Source organism: Quercus suber, unplaced genomic scaffold, assembly GCF_002906115.3.
Source record: "Quercus suber isolate HL8 unplaced genomic scaffold, Cork oak 2.0 scaffold_846, whole genome shotgun sequence".
Taxonomy (NCBI): domain Eukaryota; kingdom Viridiplantae; phylum Streptophyta; class Magnoliopsida; order Fagales; family Fagaceae; genus Quercus; species Quercus suber.
The window spans coordinates 34,124-48,781 of NW_027070276.1; the positions used below are offsets into that span (position 1 = coordinate 34,124).

At 40.5% G+C, this 14,658-nt stretch overlaps 1 protein-coding gene across 1 annotated transcript; it reads left to right on the forward strand.

Annotated features, from left to right (window-relative positions):
- Positions 1-13,417: 13,417 nt before the first annotated feature.
- On the forward strand, positions 13,418-14,656 carry LOC136065089 (cytochrome P450 89A2-like; the record flags this gene model as incomplete). Its single annotated transcript, XM_065767772.1, has 1 exon — positions 13,418-14,656. A coding segment is annotated over exon 1 (1,239 nt), but the record flags the coding sequence as incomplete, so codon positions are not given.
- Positions 14,657-14,658: the final 2 nt, after the last annotated feature.

Here is a 14,658-nt window from a genome sequence, read left to right on the forward strand (position 1 = left end):
GTTGTAAAATAGTTTGTTTATGTAGCATTACTCTTTATTTATTTTGTTAATTACATTTATTTTCAAATTAATCGTTGTGGGGTACTTTTTAGCTTCTGTCCAAGCAAGTATTACACTTGTACTTGGTTTTGAATTTTTCTACCTAATTTTTCTGCCTCACAGTTTTTCCTTTCTCATTTTTTTTATTATTATTTTTAAATTTTTTTTTTTAACCTTATATCTATCTGTAGCACGTGTTTATAGTTATGTGTATCTGTATGCTTTGCGTAATTTGAAATGTAGGAATAATAATAGTATATATACTCTCTGACCCTATATCCCGTAGGACTATGCCATACTATCTGAAAGTCCAAATCAAAGCCAAGCCATACAGCTTGAGCTTTGGTTATAGCTAGGTGTGAGTTTGGAGGGTCGTAGTTGAGCTTTACACAATTTGCTAGATTTTTTAATCAATGCAAAAACTAACAAATTTGGCGATTTATTTCTGCATGATTCATGCTCCAACCTACTTAATTTAGACAATTATGTTGACTGTTGAAGATAAGAATTTCCTTCTTTAAGTAACTTGGCGATGTTTCTGTTAATAATTTACTGTATTTCTGAAAGACTTTTACGATTCATCACTTCTTGCAAAAGTTTCCACACTGGTAGATAATAGTAGCAACCAACTTTTCTCCTCAAGAAACTGTTAGCTTGAAAGGAATAAATTGGTAGAAAACTATTAAAAAAGAAGAAGAAAAACATATAAATTTAATGCTGGTTGTGGATTTTGTTGTTGAAGTTAGGAACCTCTTGCCCCTCCAATTATCTACATTAAATAAGCTAGCTAGCTGCTGCCAACGACTCCAATGAGCACTTTTATAATTTAATTATGGTTTATATATGGTTTTTTTTTTTTTTTTTTCCCCCGCTGAATAAGATAGAGAGCATAACATTAAGGGGGGCCAAAAGAGGCAAAAAGCAATAGAGGGGGAACCTGCCCATCAACCTCCTTACAAAAGACCCAAGAGGAAATGGAGGAGATGGGTTGGGGTCCCCAAGTTGGACAAAAAGATGCCCAACGTGCAAGGGAGCTAGTAAGCCAGGCCATTAGAGGACCTGGGGCAAAAATTAAAAACAACATTAACAAAGCTAGGGAGAAAAAGCTGGATGTCTGAAATGATGGCTCTTAAGAACCACAAGGGGGTAGAGGCAGCTAAAAGAGAAAATGCATGAATCCTTTGATATGATTACTATACCTTTGCATATATAATATACATTTCCCTTTTATTAATCACTTGCTTGTAGGACACCACTTAAATTTTAAAAAGGGTTAAGTGTTAGTTTGTATTTTGTAAGAGCTTAAGTTAATTAGTTTATAGAATTATAGTTCTATTTTTTTTTTTTTAAATCATTAGTTTATTTGGTGTAACGAATTAATTGAATAAAAATATATTTTTACCTTAAAAAAAGGATTTAAATTAGGCTTATTCTCTAGAGTCACAATATTTTACCACTGTTAATATGGAAAATTGTGAATATTTATAGTTAATAAAATGATGTCAATGGTAAATTCAGATGCAAACTAATAAAATTATATTAAAAAAAATACTAACTCAACTATTTCGAAATTTTTTATAAATTTAGCATTATTGATCTGAATGATTGGGCCAACAATAATAATGAAAAAAAGGATGGCATGGGTGTAATATATATAGCAATTTTTTTTTTTAAAGAAATAATTACAATATACTGCTAATCTCGCAACTCGAATCCTTTCTCTCCTAAACCCTCAAGCATTTTGTGCATGAAGAGGTGCAAATTCAGTTACAAGGCCTTTGTCATAGCAGTTTAAATTGTTGGTAAGACCTCCTAAAAACACAGAGAAAGTGAAAAGAAAAAAGAAAACTAATGAAAAGAGTACCAAATGTATATATCTTCTACAACTGTTTGCAAAGTATAAATACTTAAAATTCATGCCTTCTAATTTTATTTTGATCGAACATCGTACGTTACTTTTACACTCAGTTCTTGTACTTTCACACCTTCGAGTGAGATATGGTGAGACTCACAATATTTTAGAATGTTTCACGAGTAAAGTTAGATGATAGCTCTACCTTCTTCAGTCAAAAGTTAGATGATAGCTAGGCCAGAACAAAAATTTACGACAATTTTACAAACGACCTAATATGTTTACCACCTCACACGATGTTCATCACAATCTCATAATTTAATTTTTTTTTAATGACTCATATATGACGTCATAGGCAAATAGGATATTGAGAAAAATATTATGAACTTAGCTTTACTCATTTTTCTTCTGAGGGTGTAGTATAAAAAATAAATAAAAAAGTAACACAAAATTGTCAAGATGTTGTGAGACTTTGTTTGGTAATGTTGTTTTATTAACGTTGTTTGTATTTTTTGAAAATATATATGGGTGAAAAAGTATGTAAAAATACGTGTAATATTGTTTAAACACTGAAAACTATTGTTTAAACAATAATAACAAACGGGATGTTGTACAAATACGTGTTGTGGTGTTTAAACAACAAAAATTGTTATTTAAACAACAATACCAAACATGATTCTTTCTAGAATATCTACTGTAACACGCCTTATTTTGTTAGATTAAGTTGAAGAGGAGGATAGAACGTTAAACTTCTCCATTAAAAAGATTTAGAAAAAGTCTGGTGCCACAACTCGCTACATGGGCAAGTTGTGGTTGATAGAGGGGTGATGGTGGGTCTATATGGGGACACCTCTCTACCAACATATGAGTGAATTGTGGCACCAAAACTACTCAAAGACTTAAGAGATGCGGATAGAACTAAAAGTCATTGACATATTGTGACATGCCTATTAAATGTGAACCATAACCATGTCAAATTGTATGTATTGTGCCATAATAACTAATAAACCTCAATATAAAACAATTACAATCATGTCTATTATCTGGTTAGCTCGTGTTTTTGGATTAAGGGTATGACTTGTGTCCAGTGGCCAGTGGCACTAGCCACCGGACACAAGCTCCACCCTTAAATTAATGGGTCAAGCTACATGAGGTTGCAGATAGGAGCTATGGGAGAGATTAACACAATGATGAGAGCCTGGGCCTTAGCTATGGAAGTCAATGTGAGCCTGCTTTTCCTAGTACAACTAAATATGTAGGGTCATATATTTGTCCTAGCCACGAAAAATTTGTCATATAGTCAAATTTGCACATTTTGGTTGGATTCATTTTTTTCTACATTGCTTTTAAGTGTATAGAAGCTACATTTGCAACACAATTAATACTACACTTATAGTTAATAAGACACTATGAATGCACATGGCCTTGCCCAAAGTCTCACCTATTTAGTCGGTTTGAATCTCCCAAATTTTGAAGGCACTCTGACAAAATTAAACCAAAAAAAATATTCATAGAACAAACACCAATAGCAAATAAATACTTGGTGAATAGAATTTTATACTGTCACACTTCTTGTTTAGGCCATAATCCTATATTAGAAAGAATAAGTATTTTGTTTAACACATTATAGCAATTGATATGTTGATATACATATTTTACATGGCCAAAAAAAAATGTCCATATTCAAAACATGAAAGCGGATGTAAAATTATCATTACCCGTACTAGAATAGAGAATGGGAAAGCAGAAAAGAAAGGCGAATGATGCTCGGAATATCTTCTAAATATACCCTTGAATTAAAAGGAACTCAAAAAGAAAATACAAAGTCATGATTCTCATGTTTGGTTTTATTTAATTTCATACTTCGTTTCAAACAACATTGAAGTATACTATGAGATGACAACAACCTGAATATGAAAAGGACCTAACATATCATATGCAACCTGGTTTATTGTACTATTTAACTTAGTGTTTAGTTTAGCTGTCTCATAGCTCCTAAAGTTGTGCAATAAGTTTATGCATTTCAATCACTTTCAAACAAGTTATCTCCCAAGAAGCTCTCACTTTTTCTTATCATAATTCATATGAGGCTTGGGGTAAAAGCTAGAGACCTCTTTTTCAGTTGTGCGATCAAAGAGAAACAAGTACTTAATAGGTGACCTTAGAAATTGAGAGTTGTTGTTGTTGTTATTATTATTTTTTTAATTTTTTTATGGGTGTTGGATTAAATTGAGATAGAAAACTTCAATCAGGATGAAATTAATGTAACCTTTAAACACATAAATAAATAAATAAGACTTGGAATATATTTAAGCATTGCCTGATTTTCTCAATGAGAGAATTAGCTAGAGTCACTATTGAATTATATATATATATATATGTGTGCGCGCGCGAATAGACATATTAATGCAAAGGCAAAAGATACTCATATTCGAAGAATAAGTACTCAATTATTATATTTAATTTTTTACAAAAAGAAAGGTAAATTTTAAATATCACTCATGTGTATACCATTAAAACATTGAGCTACTTTGTGTGTTATTTTGTGACACTTATCTTCCATATGTTTAAATTCAAATGCCTTATTTACAATTTTACCCTTGTGGGGCCAGAAAATCGGGTAGCCTTGGCCCACTCCAAGCCAGGCCCAGATGGCTCACGCCAAGGAAGCATGATGAGTCCGAGGATGACCCTGTCCTTGGGCGTCCGAGACCTCGAAAGAACACGAGGACCACCCTACCAAAGGACTCCTGGAATATCCGAGGAGGAGAGGGCCCAGTGTCACGCGTTGACAACAGAAGTACGGAGAAGGGGCAAGCCTTGGGCGAACTGTCACCTCGGCATTGAATACGCTCACCTAACCTTTCTGGCCGCATTAATGGGGATGTAACCCCTTGACAGGGTAACATCGATCAGGGCGAGCTACCTGAGCACGGATATGACCTCTGATGGGACCGACGGTCAGAAGGGAGGCCAATAGATGATCAACAGGAGGAGAAAGAGAGGGATATATAAGAAAGGGGAACAAAGTGTAAGAGGGGGGGTTTAGAAGAGAAAAAAAAGGAAAAGGGGAAGAAAAAACCTCCTCGGCCATGGGCCGAGGAGCATCCCCCAGTTGTAAACTATTGTTAGTATTTTTCAAATAAAAGGAAAGTAGTTCATGCCTCATGCACGCCGGCGAGCACCTAAACCTTCGATCCACTCTCTACAAATTCATTGTTCTGGGTTCGTTGGGCCCTTAACCCATATCCTTTGGGTTTGGGCAACAAAAACAGACCCTACAATTGGCGCCATCTGTGGGAAGGATTAGTGCGCTGGCCGGCGCAACAGGCGATCATTCTAAGTAATCATTCTACAGAAGATTGGTGATGATGCAAAAAAAAAAAGGAGCTACCAAACAAACGTTGTAGAAAGACAAAAGTTCAAAACAGAAGATCCAACAGAAACAAAAAAAAAAAAAAATGCACATTACTTTATTAAACAAAAAGTTACAATGTACAAACAGAGGCTCAGGCAGGCGTGTTTCAAAACTACTCCTACAAACTAATCATACAAACAGAGGCCCAGGTGGACCCGTCCTAAAACTAGCTAGAGGGAAGTGTCAACCCGTACTTTTATTGGCATTAAGAGAATGGGAGAGCTTGACAATAGAAGCAGGGAAGGGGGCTGGCTTGTTTCAAGGCCACCAACAACTCCTTTCTCGGTGCGGCGGAGCTTGAACAAAGCGAGGAGCAGATGCAGGGGCACCGGGACACCCTCCCCTGTGATGTTCCCTTGATTCTCTCCAACCCTCACGAGCGTCGGCCGTTGGAGACGGCAACACTCGGGCACCAGCCATGACATGAGTTCGCGCGTCTCCTCCGTCGGAGGTGCGCTCTAGGGAGAGACATTAGGTACTTCAGCGACATCCCTTCTGGCCACCGCGTACGGCGCTATCAGTGTTACGCCTAGACTCTGCCGTGCTGGAAGCCCAGTGGGGGCTGCGGTCACAACGGCCCTTGGCACGGATGTCCTCACACCCGTCCAAAGCCGCCCCATATCTGCCAACTCCGGTCACAATTCCGGCGGGGTTATTAAAGGGGCTTGGGGGAATTGAAGGGACGTGTTTCTGTTTGTGTTGGGAAGTTCATGGAGTATGGAGAAACCATCCCCATGGAAAGCCTTCTATAGAGGATGAAGGTTAGTGAGAATTAATCCACACAGAATTCGAAAGGAGAATTATCAGCAGTGCTAATCACGAAGTTATCAAATTCCAAAAGGACCGTAGACCGCCGAATTTGTGTTCATTCACTAGGACATTAATGAAGGCGCGCCTCGCACACCGAAACGTCAAGTGCAGAACGTGAACGGCCAAGGGACGCCTCGTAAATGAAAAAGATAGGGGACTCGGGCTGGAGGCGAGGTCAACGCCACGTGTAAGATCACAGTCCGACCTAAGGAGGAATCATCTCCAATAAAGCGTTCCGAGGACTAACCCCTTCATACAGAAGAATGGAAGTGTTAGACAGAACCAAGGCACTGCATGGTCCTCGGACTCAGGCCTATGGGGAAACTAACCGCTCAGCTATACCTGGGTACTAGACAGAATCAAGGTATTGCATGGTCTTCAGACTCAAACCTATGGGGAAACTAGATACTTACAGAGAAATGGAAGCGTTAGACAGAACCAAGGCGCTGCATGGTCCTCGGACTTAGGCCTATGGGGAAACTAACCGCTCAGCTATACCTGGGTACTAGACAGAACCAAGGTATTGCATGGTCCTCGGACTTAAACCTATGGGGAAACTAGATACTTACAGAGAAATGGAAGCGTTAGACAGAACCAAGGCGCTGCATGGTCCTCGGACTTAGGCCTATGGGGAAACTAACCGCTCAGCTGTACCTGGGTACTAGACAGAACCAAGGTATTGCATGGTCCTCGGACTCAAACCTATGGGGAAACTAGATACTTACAGAGAAATGGAAGCGTTAGACAGAACCAAGGCACTGCATAGTCCTCGAACTTAGGCCTATGGGGAAACTAACCGCTCAGCTATACTTGGGTACTAGACAGAACCAAGGTATTGCATGGTCCTCGGACTCAAACCTATGGGGAAACTAGATACTTACAGAGAAATGGAAGCGTTAGACAGAACCAAGGCACTGCATGGTCCTCGGACTCAGGCCTATGGGGAAACTAACCGCTCAGCTATACCTGGGTACTAGATAGAACCAAGGTATTGCATGGTCCTCGGACTCAAACCTATGGGGAAACTAGATACTTACAGAGAAATGGAAGCGTTAGACAGAACCAAGGCGCTACATGGTCCTCGGACTCAGGCATTCTGGGCTGTGTGGACACCCTGAACAAGAAGATGGGGCTGAGGTTGACCCACCACGACGTGAACTAGTGTTACAACCTTCAGCTTCTTAAGAGCAAGTCGTATTACTTGAGGACGAGAGACGACAGGGTGCGGCTCATTCAGTGCCTCCCCGAGTCCAACAAGGGTTTCAACGAGGATTTCCTCATCGTGTCAGGGGGTGGCACGATGGCCTTCACTGTCCAACAATAGAGGGAATACCAGGTGGGGCAGTGGGAAACAGGAGGGTTTCAAGTTCCCGTCTTTTTCTTCCTCTTTTTTTTTTTTTTTACTAACGCGGTGGTGCTTCCCGTTTGCAGACCCGCATGCTTTTGAGCGTCACTTCTATCTGGTCAATCGGGAGGATTTGCAGAAGGTGCTAAGGGCGTCGGTGTATATAAATGAGGACGACAATCAGGTTAGGGCTGCCCACATAATTTTGGGGTATAAACCTACCCAGAAGTCATTCCCAGTTCCAAAGCACGTCATCCGAGCCAACGATCCTCGGCTTCAGAGGATTACTGTGACCGAGGACGAATTTTCGTTCCCCGAGGAGCCCTCCGACCAGGAAGTTGTCACACTAGCCGTCCCCTCCTCTTCCCAACCGTTCACCGAGGCCGCCGAGGAAGCTCCAGAGGGGAAGGGGACGCGTTTGACATTGTCGCTCTGCTTGATCAGTCTGAGGACCCTCCCGGGGACTTGGGTGATCCCAATTTGACCGAAGCAGACCTCTTTGCTTCAAAAGCCCCTCCTCGGCCGAGAATGGGTTACAAGAGGAAGCCCACCACCAGCTTGCTGGACCTGATTGGGGGCCAGCTGGGGGAGTCCCAACAGAAACTTCCCACTCCACCTCCGAAGACTAGGTCGACTTCCGCTCTGCAGAAGCTCCTTCCTTCTCCTTTTCAAACGCGCTCGCCCTCTAAGTCCGTGCCTGCTGGCCCCAAGAAGAAGAAGGATAAGGGTAAAAGGCCTGTGGAGGATAAGACGGTGTCCTCGCAGGAGGAGGACACTGCTCTGCGACCGTCTAAGCAGCTTAAAATAGGCGACAAGAGCCAAGAGAGGCAGGTCGTCGACACCACCTCTTTCGAGGCTGAGGCCTGGCTCCCAGCCCCAATACTTCGTGGGGAGCCCTTGAGGGATACCGCCTCCCTCAGGGACTTCAATGAGGGCGAAGGTGCACACGTGGCCGACGCGCTGGAAAGGAGCCTGCTGCTCTTGGCGAACATGGCTGAGCTTAACTCTTTGACAAGCGAGCAGGTCTTCCTCAGCCTCAAGCGATATGTGGGGATGGTAAGGGCTACAACCTCGACTCTTCTCCCATTCTTTTTCTTTTATTGGGCTTATAGCACATTGGTTATTCTGGCAGGCTGTCCAAGCTATCTTTATGTTGGAGGGGGCGGCAAACGAGTAAAAGGAGGCCCTCAAACGAGAGCGTGACTGGCGCTTTCAGGCTACCCGGACTCTAAAGAATTCCGAGGCTGACCTAGCCAAGGTCCGAGAGGATTTGAAGGCGGTGACCAGGGAGCGGGACAATGCCCTGTCCGATTTTGAGGGTGCCCAGAACCAGGCCAATGAGCAAACGAGGCGCCTGGGCAAGGCGGAGGACCAATTGCAAATCGCGAGGAATCCGATCGCTGATCTGCAGACTAAGGTGACAAAGGCCGAGGGGGCCCAGAGGGAGGCAGAATGGGCCAAAGACCTGGCTCGGCGGGCTAAGGACGAGGCTGACCATGGCAGGGAGATGGCCGAGAGTGCCCAGGAGGAGGTCGCGACCCCAGCCTACGCTGATGGTGTGGCTGCGGTAGAGGCCCTCTATAAAGCTCAAGTCCCTGGCGTATGTAGGCGATACTGCTCCCAGGTTTAGGCTGAAGCCCTCAAACAGGCTGGGGTGGAGGCCACGTCTGACCTATGGAAGGCAGAGAGCGTGTATTACCCCCTGCTATCCGCGAGGCCGCCCCTGATGGTGCTAAGGTTGGGGAAATTGTTGAAGAGGTGGGGGCAGCTGAACTGGTGGAGCATTCGAGCAAGGGGGTGCCCCAAGAGATAGTGGAGATCCCTTCCGATGATCCAACCCCCATTACCGAGGAAGCAGCTGTTCTCGCCGTATCCTTGTAGGCCGTCCCCTCAGGCCAGGGCCCGGAGGGGTCAAAGGTTGCCCCTATCCAGCCTGAGCAAAAGAAGTAGACTTTCCGGTGTCTCGGCTCATCCTACTTTCACGTTTTCATTTTATTTTATTGTGCTTCTTCTCTATGTACTGTGGCTCTTGCCATACAATTTTTACGAACTCATTGTTGTAATGCGAATTTAATTTTCCTTTATATTTATTTGAATTGCTTATTTGTGTACACGCTGCCTGCTTTTCCTTTTTCCTTTGACCTATACGATTTTAGCTTGAATTGTATGTCGGCCAATTGCACCAGTAACAATGATAAGGAGAGGGAACGTATGCATGGGCAGCTCTCTTGCGTCTCAAGGGCTAGGTGGGACTTGATCCTTTCCTAACTTGGGATATTTTGTAGTTAAGTCTCCCTGTAGGCCTGAGTCCGAGGACCATGCAATGCCCTTGTTCTGTTTAGCACCCAGGTATAGCTGAGCGGTTAGTTTCCCCGTAGGCTTGAGTCCGAGGACCATGCAGTGCCTTGGTTCTGTCTAACGCTTCCATTTCTCTGTAAGTATCTAGTTTCCCCATAGGTTTGAGTCCGAGGACCATGCAGTACCTTGGTTCTGTCTAGTACCCAGGTATAGCTGAGCGGTTAGTTTCCCCATAGGCCTGAGTCCGAGGACCATGCAGTGCCTTGGTTCTGTCTAACGCTTCCATTTCTCTGTAAGTATCTAGTTTCCCCATAGGTTTGAGTCCGAGGACCTTGCAATACCTTGGTTCTGTCAAGTACCCAGGTATAGCTGAGCGGTTAGTTTTCCCATAAGCNTGGGAATTCGGTAGTCGGTGATGAATTTCTCTATCGCCTCCTCAGTATCGACGTATTTCTTAAACCTACCCATCCCTGTTGACACCTTAAAGAACTAAGAAAGAACAAGCGAAGTAAAAGAAAAAGTAGAGAGAGAGCTCAGGGAGGGACAGAGCGACTTACTGAAAAGAGGAGGAGCTCCTCGGACAGGCTTTTTGTTCTAGAGGTGCTAATGATGTGGCTGAACTCAGAAGGGGCGCACGAGAATCCTTGATTACAAATAGGAAGCAGGAAGAAGCGGTTCGCACGGGTATTTATACCCCAAATCGAGGAACCATGCGGGTTTTCCCGCCCATAAATGCGAGACGAACCTCCACCGTTGGATGGGTAACTCCTCATTAGACGTGGGGAGCACAAAATCTCCTGAATTTAATGAGGGACACGTTACGTGCTCCGAAACGTCAGCGACGTGCCTTGGGCAGATAAATAGACCCCAGTACTGATCGGGGGGGGGGGGGGTAAGGCCGAGGATGTCAAAATCCTTCTCCCCGCCAGAGAAGGCGTGCAGCAAGATTTTGAGGGGCTATTGTGGGGCCAGAAAATCGGGTAGCCTTGGCCCACTCCAAGCCAGGCTCAAATGGCCCACGCCGAGGATGCATGATGGGTCCGAGGATGACCCTGTCCTCGGGAGTTCGAGGCCTCGGAAGAACACGAGGACCACCCTACCAAAGGACTCCTGGAATATCCGAGGAGGAGAGGACCCAGTGCCACGCGTTGGCAACAGAAGCACGAAAAAGGGGCAAGCCCTGGGCGAACTGTCACCTCGACATTGAATACACTCACCTAACCCTTTTGGCCGCATTAATAGGGATGTAACCCCTTGACAGAGTAACATCGATCAGGGTGAACCACTGGAGCATGGATATGGCCTCTGATGGGACAGACGGTCAGGAGGGAGACCAATAGATGATCAACAGGAGGAGGAAGAGAGGGATATATAAGAAAGGGGAACAAAGTGTAAAGGGGGGAAGAAAAGAGAAAAGAAAAAGGGGAAGAAAAAACCTCCTCGGCCCATGGCCGAGGAGCATCCCCCAGTTGTAAACTGTTCTTAGCATTTTTCAAATAAAAGGAAAGTAGTTCATGCTTCATGCACACCGGCGAGCGTCTAAACCTTCGATCCATTCTCTACAAATTCATTGTTCTGGGTTCGTTGGGCCCTTAACCCACATCATTTGGGCTTGGGCAACAAAAACAGACCCTACAATTATTATAAAGTAGAATAAGATTGGCTATAATTTGTTTTTCTTTAGAATAATGATTGATTTTTTATCTTAACTATATATTTTTCAAAAGTCAAATAGTATTCAAATAGAACACAAATGTTCATTTCAATTTTAGCGTATCGTATTTTCTTTAAATGGTTGGACATAATTTTCAAAAAATATTATAGAATATATAATGCAAAATGCAAATACACTTGTAATAAATGCTTAATGCTAAAATGTATAGTTCAATATATAATTATAATTATAATAAATTTTGATTAATAACTATCATGATCATCATATTTCATATTTAGAAAAAAAACTGGAATTTGATACAAATGCTCAATATTTATTTACATATTAAATGTCAAATGCATGCTAGAATATAAAATAGGTGCCTAATGCTAAAATGTATCTATCTACAAATGTGGTTATAATAAAAGTCTATTAATAACTGTCATAATTATTAAATTTCATACTTAGAAACAAATAATAGATAGAAAATTCATATAATATTAAATTTGTATATGTATTACATGAGTTACTAACTAGTTATAATACTTAAGAAAAATCTTTTCTTTTTTTTTTTTTCTTTTTTTTTTTTTTATAGAATGAAGCTTACTATTATTACTATTCAAAATTGGCTAAATCAGCTTGAACAATATGGTGAATATACACCATTGTTAGTATTTTTAAGGCCTTCTTCTTTCTCCTCATGTGAGTATATTAAAAATATTTAGTATTCTAAAAAAAAAAGAAAAGACTAATCTAAACAATAAAATGTCATTTTTACAAAATTTTAGTAATATTTTAATATTAAAAAACCCATTGAAAGATAAAAAATTGTGTTTATTTGCTAGGTTTATTATACAAGTCATTTTTTTTATTTAAAAAAACTTATAAAAATATTACTCAAACAATTTTAATCCTTCATAAGAAAGAACAATTTTAATCCATAGAGTAATCATTTTGGAGTATAAAATTTTAGATATTTACGTTAAAATAATATAAAATAATCAAGTTTGTTATATAATTAGTCCTAATTTTATTACTTTTACACATTTTAATGAAAAATAATAATTTACTATATAAAGAATTTAAACACATACAAGAAACTTTTTTTGTTTACTTTTTATCTATTGAATTAAGACTTAATTTTTTTTTTCTTATTTTAAATTATCATTCCTTTTTCCTAAATAACTTGTGGAACTTAAGAAAATGAATGAAATAGGATTATATATATAGACACACACACTAAAGCTTCACTTATAAATAAGAGTAATGTTATAGTTACAACATTTTTATTAATTCTCATATGGGGTCACTGCTATCACTTTATCATCTATGATTAACAACTTGTCACATTGCCAATTGTGAAAATATTTTGTGATTCTAGAGTTATTTTTTGTTTGTTGTACATTTAAATCAATTTTGAAATATTTTGATATTGTTATTTATTTAAATTATGTTGTATTGTATCCTAGTTTTTCAATAAAAATAATGTTAAGAACACTATAAATTTTATTAGATAAAGTATGCGTTTAGATAATAATGAAAAATTAAAATTATTTCATTATTCAGTTTATTTTTGTTACTATTTATAGACTATGCTGTACTTTTTAGCACTATTCATAAGTCATACTGTATTATTTTAACTTATTTTTATCTTTATCTACTGTACTATTATAAATTAATATATAAAAACTTTCTAAATTTTATAATAATTAAAAAAAAAAACTGTTTCAACTTTTTAATTAACGTTACCACCTTTAAATAGGAAACCAAAATAGCTAAGAAACTTATCACACCAATCACATTTATCATCAAATTTGTAAACTTTCAGATTCTCCAAAAAAAAAAAAAAATGTAAACTTTCTATAACAAATTTAATACTCCTTTTAGCATTTTCCTTTTTTGACCTCTTCCACATCCATTCCTTTTAAACTTACCCACAGACCAATCAAACTGGAAATCAAATTTCTGTGACTTTGTTTTCCCACCCATAAGGAAAAGAAAATGGAAACCTGCTTCATCATCCTTATCTCTCTCTGCGTCTCAGCCATTCTCAAATCCCTCTTTAACCTTCTCATCCAGAAAAGAAATAAGCTTCCTCCTGGACCCTTTAACATCCCAATACTCAGCAACTTTCTGATGCTCCGCAAACCCTTCTCTGAACTCGAACACATAATCCGTAAACTCCATGCCAAGTACGGACCCATCATCACCATTTACATTGGCTTCCGCCCAGCAATCTTCATTGCCAACCGCTCTCTCGCGCACAAAGCTCTTGTCCAAAACGGTGCCGTATTCGCTGACCGCCCACCTGCTCTCCCTACAAACGCCCTCATATCTAGTAACCAGCACAATATAAACTCTGCTTCTTACGGCCCCAAGTGGCGGCTCTTCCGCCGCAATCTCAGCTCGCAGATTCTCCACTCTTCGCGCGTTAAATCCTACTCTCATGCACGCAAGTGGGTTTTGGATATTCTACTCAATCGCCTTGGTTCTAATTCCAAATCCAGTGAACCAATTGTTGTTAAGGACCATTTCCAATACTCCATGTTTTGTCTGTTGGTTCTTATGTGTTTTGGAGATAAACTAGATGAATCCCAGATTAAAAAAATTGAAGATGTTCAGCGTCGCTTACTATTGAGTTTTGGTAGGTTTAGAATACTCAATTTTTTGCCAAGTATTAGTAAGATAATATTCCGTAAGCGTTGGGAAGAGTTGTTTGAAATTCGGAGAGACCGAAATGCTGTGTTAATTCCTCTGATAAAAGCAAGGAGGAAAGTGAAGCAAGGAAGACAGAGCAAAGTTAAAGAAGACAAAGATAATGATGATGAGTTTGTTTTGTCGTATGTGGATACGTTGTTGGAATTGGAGTTACCAGAGGAAAAGAGGAAGCTTGAAGAGGAGGAAATGGTTAGTTTGTGTTCGGAGTTTCTTGACGCGGGTACGGATACTACATCGACTGCATTGGAGTGGATTATGGCGAATTTGGTGAAATACCCACAAATCCAAGAGAGGCTTATTGTGGAGATTAAAGGGATTGTTGGTGATAGAGGAAAGGAGGTGAAAGAAGAGGATTTGAATAAGATGCCTTATTTGAAAGCAGTAGTTTTGGAGGGTTTAAGGAGACACCCACCTGGGCATTTTGTGGTGCCACATGCAGTGACTGAAGATGTGGTTTTGGATGGCTATTTGGTACCAAAGAAAGCTACTTTGAATTTCATGGTAGCAGAGATGGGGTGGGACCC